Genomic DNA, 11,371 nt, shown 5'->3' with positions numbered 1-11,371 from the left:
GTATTATATTAGTGAATTTTGGTAATTGGTAATTTTGTTAAAATGTTCGGCCTGGAAAAAGAGCAGCTTGCCAAGGCTTATAAAAAAATATGTCCGTTTACTTACTGGCTCATATAAAAGTTGATCATTCTTGGGTATATATCATTTTATATATGTGTGTATATATATATATATGTATATATATATATATATATATATATGTCATAGACAGCTAGCCTGCTTATATAAAAAATGCGCCGTATAAAATGCCTCAAACTTTGCGGTGTCATTCGGCTTTCATTTTATTTTATTTCGATTTGGAATGGTTATAGGTTAGTTATATATATATATATATATATATATATATATATATATATATATATACATATATATATATGCATGTATATATATATTATATATAGTATGCTATCCATTAGTTGTATGCCATATTAATATGAATTTTGATTTCAGATTTGTTATCATCGCAGCCTTCAATTGAAGCCAATTGGTTGGAACTTGAATGGGAATATAAACCATGATAAACTGAATAATTTGAATTGTGGTAATAAAACGTTTCAATTTTCTCTTCTTTTTTCTGTTTCATAATAAACGGTGTTTTTTTTCTTCTTTTTTTATTTTTACTCACAATGAAATTAGCATTAAATATAATTTGTAAAATAAACATAAGAGTTGTGTGTTTTTTTTATTTGTTTTTGTTTTTAATTTGTATGCATAATTAAATTAAAGGCTCGAAAGCTCGAATGCTATTTACGAATTATATACTTGTTTTATCTCTTTTTGTTTTCTTTATATATATATAGACTCGTACGTAACTTGTGCCGATTGCGCGCTGTTTACAAAACTAAAGGTTCATCGGTGTGTGGGTGTGTGTGATCGTGTGTGATCGAGTGTGTAACTACAAAATATAATTATTTATGCTTTATAAGTATGTACGTGTATGTATAAAGTTTATTTATATATATTTTATAGTTTTTACTTGACGCCAACTTTATATAGTTCGCCTGTCCATCCATGCTTACATCCTTGCTATCGTACTATGCTTTTTACAACAAATTACAAATGTTCTCATTTTCTTTCAGTGTATGCCTTAAGCTTAGTTTACAATCTTTTGCTGTCGAAAAATTTTACAAATTTCTGCTGCTCGTCTGTGTGAATATATTTAGTTTAAATACGCTTTTTATATAATAATTCAACGTCCAATGTTTTAGTTTATGTATTTGTTTTGTTCGATTTCTCTCTTTTTCTACTCTTTTTTACAAGTAAATTGGCAAAATAAAATGTACAATTTGAAAAAATCTTTATTTTTTGCCTGCTTTGGCAGCTTCGAAATTGGTTTTTCATTTCGTTCGAGTCAACAAAATGTTTCTACAAGAACCAACTTCATGAAAGTCCATTTCTATGTATTTTGTCAACTACGATTTGCTTATGTTGTACACGTATTTCTTTATATGCATTTATTTTTATATAAGTTAAGTTACAATTGTTTACATTGTTTAATTTAATTTTTAATTTTTAAATGTTGTTTTTTGTTTGTCGGTTTAATCGAGTGTTCCACATGAGTGCAAATGTTGTTACTGTTAAAACAAGCCAATATATATATAAATGTATATATATTTATATCATTGTATATATAGCGCTAGTTGCGTCTTAAATTTCACTGTGCTGCTGGTTCATCTTGTTTTCCACTTTACATATACAAATACATGTACAAATGTGTCATATATCATATATAAGTAGTTAAAATCTTTGCTGCTAGACATAATCGAGTGTAATACATATATATTTATATATATGTAGAGTGTGTTCGTAAGTATAAGAGCTTGTCTTAGGCTAACTACGACAGCTTTGCAGCATGTGTGTATATGTGTTGTGTGTGTTCTATGCTGAACTTGAGAATCTAAATACAGTGTATATTTATTTCTTTCTTTGTATGATTTATGTAAATTAAAATTAATCAGTGCATTGCGCTCTGTAGACAGGCAGTTAATAAGTTAACAACTAACAAATTAATAAAATATTTATACTCAAAAAATACACAAAGTTAATACCAAAATTATTGTTACGACAAAGCTTGAAATACGCCAGGGGCTGTTAGATGCGTGTGAGTTGGGCTTGGTCTGAAATTTACACACAAATTACATATGCTCAATGCTAAATATTTGTTTATATACATTACGTGTGTTTAAAAATAAACACATTCAAGTTTTAGTTTGCCTAAATAGAAAACCCGCGAATAATGTACATATTAAAATCAAAACGGTATGTATAAATTAGGAATTTAAATTCGATTTTTATGCTTCGTTTAGTTTTAGTTTTGTTTAAGGCGTCGAGAAATATGCTAAATGTGTTTATCAAAATGTACAAAACTTCTGACTTTTTACAATTTGTGTGTGTGTGTGTACATTTAGTACAATCTCTCAATTTACATGTGGTGTGTCTGTGTGTGTGTCTTTCAAGCCGCGCAGCAATTGTTTATATTAAAAAAAAATTAAAATACAATTAATTTAAAAGCGAGCGTCAACATAGCTGTTGTGTCCAGTGGCTGCTTAACTGTAAGCAAAGCAGCACACAAGCAGTGCAGCACGATTCCACTGCTTGCATGAGAACTGCTTGGTATACAGCAGCAGCACAGCGTGGCCCGTGACGAGTTTTTACAAAAGGAAAATGTTTCATGTTATTTTTATGCATTATAAAAGGTGGGCTAACTAACAAATGACTTACAAGTGGTCTTGAAATAGATAATTGTATTTATGCTTTTAATTAATTGGTTTTACATTCGTGTTTGTGAGTGAGTTGCTTGTTAAAAAGAATATATATATATATATGCATATCTTTGAAAAATCATAACTAAAAAACTTAAAATTGAAGTCATAAATCAGTAATCAGTTAAATCTTAGTGGTTAAACAAAAAGAGTTCGTTTCGACGGCCCAAATAAGCGCGTTTCTATATATATATATATAAATACAAATTGATGTGAGAGTGTGTATGCGTGAGCTTGTGTGATTGTGTGTGTGTATGGGGCGCTTAAAAACAAAACAATTTACAAAATACAAATATGAATGTAAATATATATATATGTATAGTATGTATAGTATGTGTATATCTGTATGTATAGCTGGTATATAGTGGGGATCACACGCTTTAATGCTGTGTTTACTTTGTATGTATATATGCATAAGTATATGTATCTATGTATATGTATGAGTCTTGTGTGTATATATGTGTGTAGGGGGCTTTTTTAACATTATTTTGTTTTTGTTTATAAGCAATTTACAAACAAGTGATCGAATTAAATTAATGAGAATTTTACAAAACAGTTTTGAACTTTACATGGGAACAACAAATTGACAAAAAAATAAATCTATAAATTTAATAATTATTACATTGTTTTACATGGTTTTTGTTGTTGTTTGTTTTGTTTTGTTTTGTTTTTTTTTTTTGTACAAAATTTTACATAGCGCAAAAGCGACGTGAAATGGTTGCAAAACGCAACGCTAAAGAGTTCTCGATTGTTGTGTGTGTATGTGTGTTTGAGTGGGTGTGAGTGTGAATGTGTGTGTGTGTGTGCTGCTGGCTTCCTTTTTATATAATGAAGTTCTTTACACATATTGAATTTGCTTGCTCTTTAGCCTACATTCTACATTTAAGATCGTTATATTGTATTGTGTTTTATAATATTTATATATTTATATATATTCATATAATTATTTGAAATGGTTGCAGTTAAATTCTATGCTAATAATCGTGTTTTTCTTCTGTTTGCTTTCTTTAATTCGTTCTTCTCTTCATTTCTTTGATCTGCTCTGTTTCGCAACTTAATGTCACGCGCTTTTGTTTAAATAATTCAAATTTACAGTCGATTCCTTTGCTTAAACATTTACAAATTGTTATTTTTTTTTAGTTTTTCTTGAGTTTTTCCTCTTTTTTTATACAAAGTTGTTACAACGAAAATGTACGCAGACATATTTTTCTGTTTTCTGTTTCGAGCTCGAATTCTTGTTTCGACAGCATTTTCTTTTTCTTTTTCGTATATTTTCTGTGATGCAACCGATGAAAAAAAAATTGAACGCACAAATTGTTTGCTAACAAATGTGCAACACGACGCGTTTTATTTCAGTGTATGTGTTAGTATTACGCACTTTACAAAAGCGTTTAGCGATCATATTTAGTTTGTTTTTTGTTACAATTGAATATACAAATTATCGATTGCTCCTTTCTTGGGAGTTGATCTCTTTAAAGCCCGCTCTCAGGCTGAGAATCTTTGTGTTGTTTTATCTTTCTGCAGTTTTGTTCTTCTGCGTTGTGTTTATAAATAAATTACATTACATTTCTCTGTATTATAATTATTTTATGTATATATATATATATATGTATATTTTTTTTATAATATTTATAGTATGCATTCGCTTTGCTTTGTATGCTATCTTTCTCGTACTCCTGCTGCTTTTCATCTTCTTCTTCATCCAGAGACTAAAAACTAAAATTCGTCACTTTACAACACGCCATTGGCTGTGGTTGGTGGTCCAATGGGACCAAGACCCGAGTTGACTCCAACAGTGCCGGATGACTCTGAGGTGGCTGGCGATGTGGGCTCGGCCATCGAGATGCTGCCATTCTCCTGCACGGCACAGATGCTCGGCGATCCAATGCTGTTGGTGGTAGTTGTGGTCACTGTGCTGCCGGCCACCATTGATGTGGAGGGGGGTGTGGCTCCGGTACCTGTAACACTGCTGTTGCTGCTGTTGCTGTTGCTGTTGCTGTTGCTAGTGCTGCTGCTGACGGCTGCAACTGTTGTGGTTGCTGATGTGCTGGCACTGCTGGCAACACCGACGCTGGCCGTAGCAGCGGTTATGGGGTTGGTAATCTTCATGTAGTACTTCTCTAGCTTGGCATTGATGTGCTTGCCATAGGTGTATTTGCGCAAGGCGGTCATGTGGGGTCGTATCTTGGTCATTAGCTTCTTCAGCTGCGTCGGCTCCGACACGTCAATCATTTTCTGCACCACATAGTTGGCATACTGATCCTTCATCATGACGTGCAAGGCGCTGCATAACAATATCACAAAAGTGGGCCATTAATGAGCAACATAATATATTTATGGATTATATACATAAGCACGTTTATATTCGGGCACTTACTTGTCATTGAATGTGCACACCTCATCGATGAGGCCTGTGCGCTCGCCGCGTGTGGCATGCGTCACACACTTCTCAACCACGTTCGAGGCAAACTTGTGTTGCGAGAGCACCAGTACCTTACCACGCACACTGTTAATCAGTATCGATTTGTCCTCCTGCTTGCCATGCTCTGAAATAATTACGGAAATATATATCAACACGAAGAACGTAACGCTCAAACGCCAGCCACAGACTAATGCGTGTTCACAGTCCAAAAACTTTCATAACAAAATAGATTTTTTATTTACCACTTCACCGATCTGTGATCAAGTTCTAAGACTCTATTCCATTTATTATGTCGACTTTCGCATACGAAAGGCTGGCTCAATTGCTAAGCTCAACTTACCTAGAACATGTTGAATGACATAGTTGCCATATTGGTCTTGGATCAAGTTCTCTGTGTGCTCGTGCAATTCATCCAAAATGGGCGTGGTCTGCTCGGCAGTGCAGTGCTCGAGAATGCGTTGTATGACCCGGCAGCCATAGGGATGTGTGCTCAGCGAGTAGACCTGGCCCTTGAACGCATTTATGACAAACTGCAAGGCAGCAGGATCGACGCACTCGATGCATTTCTGCACGACATGATTGCCATTTTGGTCCTTTACACACTTGAGGACATGGCCGTCGAGTTCGTGAACGATCTCTTGCTGTTGCTCAGGAGAAATGCTCTCCAGCGCCTTCTGGATCACGCGACAGCCGTACATCTGGAGCGCCAGCTGCAGCACATGACCCTTGACCTGCATGCCCAGCGTGTTCTTCTGCTCCGGAGTACCGAACTCGAAGAACTTCTGTATGACATAATTACCAAACACGTCTGTCATGAGGCTGTAGGCGGCACCCAGTATTTCATTGAAGACCATTTGCTTCTCTGCGGCTGTGGCCCGTTCCAGTTTCTGCTGGATAAAGCGTGAGCCATGCTGATCTTGCGAGAACTCCACAATGTGATTGTTAAGATCGCGCAACTGCAAGTTCGGATAACGTTGATTCCTAAAATCCTCCAGCAGTCGCGACCTGCCCGGCTGGGGTGCACCGGTAGCACCGGCAGCAGCAGCTGCCACCACAGCAGCGGCGGCTACTTGCCTTGAATTGGCGACGGCAGCGGCCACGGCGGCAGGCGTCGTGCCCGGCAGAGCCAAATGATTCGAGAAGAGCGAACTGTTCGAGCCGAACATATTGTTGGCTGCGGCCGCAACTGCCGCCTGGGCCGCTGCCGATGTGGCCGGCAGACCGACTGCTGCCAGCTGCTGACGTTGGCGCGACTCAGCGCCCGGCGCCCGATTACCGCCCATCAGACAGGACTGACCCGTCGGCGGCGGTGTCAGCGGTGCGCCCAACGGACTGGCCGAGGCGTTAACTCCTGCAGCGCCCAGCGCTCCGTAAGCGCTGGCATTCGACATGGCGCCGGGCCACTTGGCTCGTGCTGCAGCCGCAGCAGCTGCTGCGGCTTGGGCCACGCTGCTGTTGACTGCATTCGCTGCTGCGACGCTGCTCGTGGTGTAGTCCATGGCCGAGGGGCTGAAGGCAGATGTTGTGCGATCAAACGAGTCGCGACGACCGGTCAACGAGTTTGTGTTTAATGCAAGGCCTATGCGAAAGAGAAAATTAGATTTCAGTATTACGTGGAAGAGTCAAATACAAGAAGAGTGACTATTAGAGAAAGCGTCTTATGTGTAAGAGAGAGATGAGCTTAACTATAAAATATCTTATATTATCGACCATTTTTCAGTAATGATATATATAAGTAGAATAGCATATGATTTATACAAAATAAAATTGCACATATTTCAATGTTTTAAAACGCTGAGAAAAATCTACTACTACACTTAAACTATATTATTCCCAAACTGACTAACCATTAAAAAGGCGCTTAAATTCATGCCAGATAGCTGAGCAGCTTAACTACTTGCAATGTCCATTTCAAGTCACAATTTACTAGTCGAGCAAAGTTAAGTATGGCATAAGAAAGTCACAGAGAGAGAGAGAGAGAGAAGGGAAACGGTCGGAGGCTATGCACTATTTTGTAATTAATCGAGTTACAGCGCTGAGCTGAAGGCCTAGTGTAGGATACTCGTAAACTTAATTGCCTACTTTTAAGGCGCAGCTGTGGCGCGCCGTTAGTTTCAGTTTGATGCGGCTCAGTTGGCAGAGGACATATATAGAGAGAGAGAGAGAGAGAGAGGGGGGGGGGGGGGGAAGGCAGTCAGAACGGGTCGCCCCCACTTACATATTTAACTGACAGGCAGTGAGAGTAGTACTCGTAATGTCACCCATTAAGGAAGCACATATGCGCTCTAAGAGTCACACAGCAAAACTCTGGAGAGAGCTAAAAGAATGCATATAGAGGAAGGCAGAGTGGAGACACCCAGTTGGGGCAACACAGTAAGCACAAATAAAAACAACAGCGAGAGAGAGTGAGGGAGAGAGACATAGGTGGGCTGCTGCCAACTTGATGGATGCTGTAATATGTCACTGGCATTGATTTGCACAGAGGAGCCGAGTCGAGCCGAGCAGGCGGGGTAGAATTTACTGCATGACAGGACATGTTTTAAGCAGCTAAAAAAAATAAAATAGTGAAAGTTTTGCGCCTGCGAGAATGCAATGCCATTTACAACCGACAACTTACATTTTGAGCCTCGACGCAGGCGACTTTACGCCCTAATGAATTCATTGCCTGCTGCTGGCTGTTGCATGTGCCCACACCACACCCAAAAGAAGAATGCCTGCGGCAAGCCCTGCAACACGCAACATAGTCAGGCGGGTGACCGGGTGAGCGGGTGAGGGCGGACCCAGCTACTGCGCAAATTAATTGCATAAATTTCTTTATAAATTTCGTCCTCGACTGTGCCATAAATACCAAGTGAGCGCGCCTTCTCCTAATGAGGGGCGTGGCTCATGTGTTGAATATTTAGTTCTAAAGTTTCACAATCTCGGCGCAAGTGGTAAAGAATTGCAGAGATTTTATCTAAAATGGCGTGAGAATTGCCAAAGTTTAAGAACTTTCATTGTAAACGCTTATAAAGAGCATTTGAAGCCAGAATCATACTCAAATTAGTTTATATTTGTTCTTAAGTGTTGCCAAACTAGCTCAGTATTGGAAACAGTGTTGTAAGCCGTCAATTTAAATTAGAAAATTTATTAATGCGCTGTGAAATTCTAATTAGTCTCGATCTAACAAAGTTAACAAGTGTGTGAAACTAGTGTTGTACAACGTCATTAGAAATTAAATTGTAATTCCAATGTGACTGTCAGCTGGTCTCTGCCGCTATAGATCTGCTGTCTTGTTCTACATTTCAATAGGACACTTAATTGCAGCAAGCGGGAAATGTAAATTTTTGTAGGATTGCCAACAGCCAGTGTTGCAAAACACAATGCTTAATAAATGACAAACATTTTTGTGAGCTCGTCGACGCGTCTGGGAAAAACTTTTAATTTTTGCATTTAAATTGCAACTAATTTGGCGCACTTCAGAGTCGCGACTGCTAAATTCCATTTCAAATGCAGGCAATGAACACGACCAGGGCTGATGGGGAGCGTGGGGGCAGGCCAAACGGCGGGGTGGAATGGATTATGTAGTACAAACAATTTGCGTCAATGAAAGTGTCGAGTGGGTGGACGGGCCTGCGGCAGACTGTGCACTAGGCAGCTTTGGTACTGGGGCAAAGCACGACTCTTCTGGTTTGGATGTTTGCCAGTTTGTTTATTTTATTTGCTGCTCCAGCATCCCCCACAGCCGTTTCCTCTGCTGAGCGTTTAATGTGCCGCGTGGTAGTTGCAACAATTTAAAAGGGAATTATTCATGCAATTTGTGTGCGGCAGAGGGCGACAGCGAGAAAGGGGAAGCTATCCACGTATCGGTAGTCGAAAGCAGTCCCAATAATTAAGAGCGGGAACTACCTATCTTTTACAGTCGTCCCACTTGTACCACCACCCCCTGTCCATTTCACTAGTGCTGCAGGCAATGTCTGACAGGACTCGCTGCCACACACGCTCCGTGTCCTCTGCCTGTGTCTGCTTTCTGTCTCTCTCGCTGGTGAGCGTGTGTGTTGACTTAGCAAGGACACTTTGCCAAATGAAACTGCAGCTTGCCACATATGAACACACACTCACACTCACACACGCTTACGTGCGTCTGCGTAAGTGTGGGGCGTTAAAAAGACGCCCCCGTTTATTGCAGGCGACATTTTGTGGTTTATGCACACGTTTCACATATGAGCAGAAGCAGATGCCACCTCATAGACAAGCGCCTACCGCTCCCCATCGCCTGCTCTTGCCTAATGTAATCATTTTATGAATTATAAATGCACACACGTGCGCATTATGCACATCCACAAACGCACACACGCACATACACACACTCATCCACACGAAGGTAGGCAGTAAAAAAGAAAACGCATTAAATAAAATGTTTCGAGTTATTTAAATGCCCGGAAACTATTGCAAGTAAGTACGACTAAAGAGCTGGGCAAGTTTGTAAAAGCCGTTAAGTGGGCTATCAAATGAACAGTGTTGAAAGTGCTCTACACAAAAATGTAATTAGTGTTGGAAAAGCCGGCACAAAAAGTAAGCTCTCAAACTGAACTGCCCCACATGAAGCTGCAACTCAAGACAGCAATTTAAGTGCTACTCGAGAGACGTCTTTGTATCTTTAAGATGCATCGCTCCTGCACTGGCTAATGGATAGAAGAGTGTACCTTTTATATATAAGCGAGAATGTATGCAGTTCCTCTTGAATGAAAATATATATAAATATATGTGAAAGGGAGGCATACATAGTATTTAACTGATTTCTTATTACATCTGAGATTCATTTAGAACGTTCATTTCTTTTGCTATGTGACAGCCTCTACTGTATGTAGAGCTCACACATTACCGAGGATCCATTTTCTATATAATTTAGTTAGCATAATAGTATTTATAATCTCACCTGTCTAGTCTGCTTTTCGTTTGCAATTGCATTTCATATCCATAGCCAAGCGCAACTAGGTTAAGTATGCCACACGTGCGGCACTTGCCCACTTCTAAATACCAGTCCCTTTCCCCTTATTGGGGCCACTCTTTGGCGCCTGACAATCAGTCAAAAATCAATTAAGTGCATTTGTCATTACGGTCTCCTTGACATGGTCTGGGGCTCGCATTCAATAGTCCAATTCAATTCAAACCGAAGTCTGCTGATTGCGAATTGTATCTCAGCATGTGTCTCGAGTATTGTGCTCAACCACTAGCGCATACACACACACATACACACACACAGGCTCATACACATAGCTCAATTGCAATTAGCACTAAGGCAAGTGAGGCGCTTCTCAAATGTTTGGCCTCCCCGCCGCATTGCCTTCCCGTGCAAAATGGCAGGCTCGCTTACCACCCTCCCACTCATTACTGTAGTGTTGCAATCGATGCGCCAAGACAACAATTGTGAGCCCCACAGCCAAGTCACGAGACACAGGCACAGGCACAGGCAGAGGCTCAGGCACAGCCACAGTCACTATGACAGCCCGCTACACAGCCTCATCCACCCACAAGTCTCCCCCGAGCACGGACTCCTTCGAGCCTGCGTGCAATGTCAAAAAGCTTTTTAATGGAGATTATATTGTTTTAAGTGGCTGCACATCCCTCTCTCTCCCCCACCCAACTTGCATGACCCAACCACCCTTTGGGTCTGTGCGCAGACAAGCTGCAATTACAAACGTTAATGCGCGCTCACACACACAGTGTAAGAGAAGGGAGTTTATGCAAGCATGTGTGTGTGTCTGCGTGTGGGTTTCTGTAACGCACACAAACTTGACTTTGCAACCGCCAAACCATTTGGCTGTGCTTTGCAACATGGTGTAGGAGGAGCATGAGTCCTTGTACCCCAGAGCAGATCAGACCGACGGCTTCCTTAGGCATCCTTTCGATTTAGCTCTGCCTTTGCCTTGCTTCCTGGCCATGCCCACAAATTATTATGTACACCTTTCACATGTTGGCAACATGTGATTGCATTTGGGGGAAAGTGAAAGCCAGCAGCAGCAGCAACAACAACAGCACAAAAGACAAAGCCAATGCCAAGCCCATTTTACATGTACTCTAGCTATCGTTGTCCCTCTCCTACATGCCGTCTCCATCTCTGTTTGGCACATTGTTGCTGCAGCTGTTATTGCTGTTATTGTTATCCTTGTTGTTCGCTGCCACCGTCTACTGCTGGCTTTTGTGC

At 40.2% G+C, this 11,371-nt stretch overlaps 1 protein-coding gene across 4 annotated transcripts in view; it reads right to left on the bottom strand.

Annotated features, from left to right (window-relative positions):
* Positions 1-3,625: 3,625 nt before the first annotated feature.
* The window catches only part of LOC111593611 (maternal protein pumilio), a 97,021-nt gene continuing 89,275 nt past the window's right edge, over positions 3,626-11,371 (bottom strand). For all 4 annotated transcript variants that reach the window (XM_023306478.2, XM_023306480.2, XM_023306479.2 and 1 more), the window contains 3 exons: positions 5,525-6,763; positions 5,140-5,308; positions 3,626-5,046 (listed from right to left, as the gene is read on the bottom strand). In XM_023306478.2, coding sequence (XP_023162246.2) covers positions 4,494-5,046; positions 5,140-5,308; positions 5,525-6,763 — 1,961 coding nt within the window. In that variant the 3' untranslated portion in view covers positions 3,626-4,493. The remainder of the gene's footprint in view (positions 5,047-5,139; positions 5,309-5,524; positions 6,764-11,371) is intronic.

The sequence above is a fragment of the Drosophila hydei genome, unplaced genomic scaffold (assembly GCF_003285905.1).
Source record: "Drosophila hydei strain 15085-1641.00,03,60 unplaced genomic scaffold, DhydRS2 tig00000063-arrow-pilon, whole genome shotgun sequence".
In the NCBI taxonomy this organism is placed as follows: domain Eukaryota; kingdom Metazoa; phylum Arthropoda; class Insecta; order Diptera; family Drosophilidae; genus Drosophila; species Drosophila hydei.
This window is presented reverse-complemented; position numbering and strand designations above follow the sequence as displayed.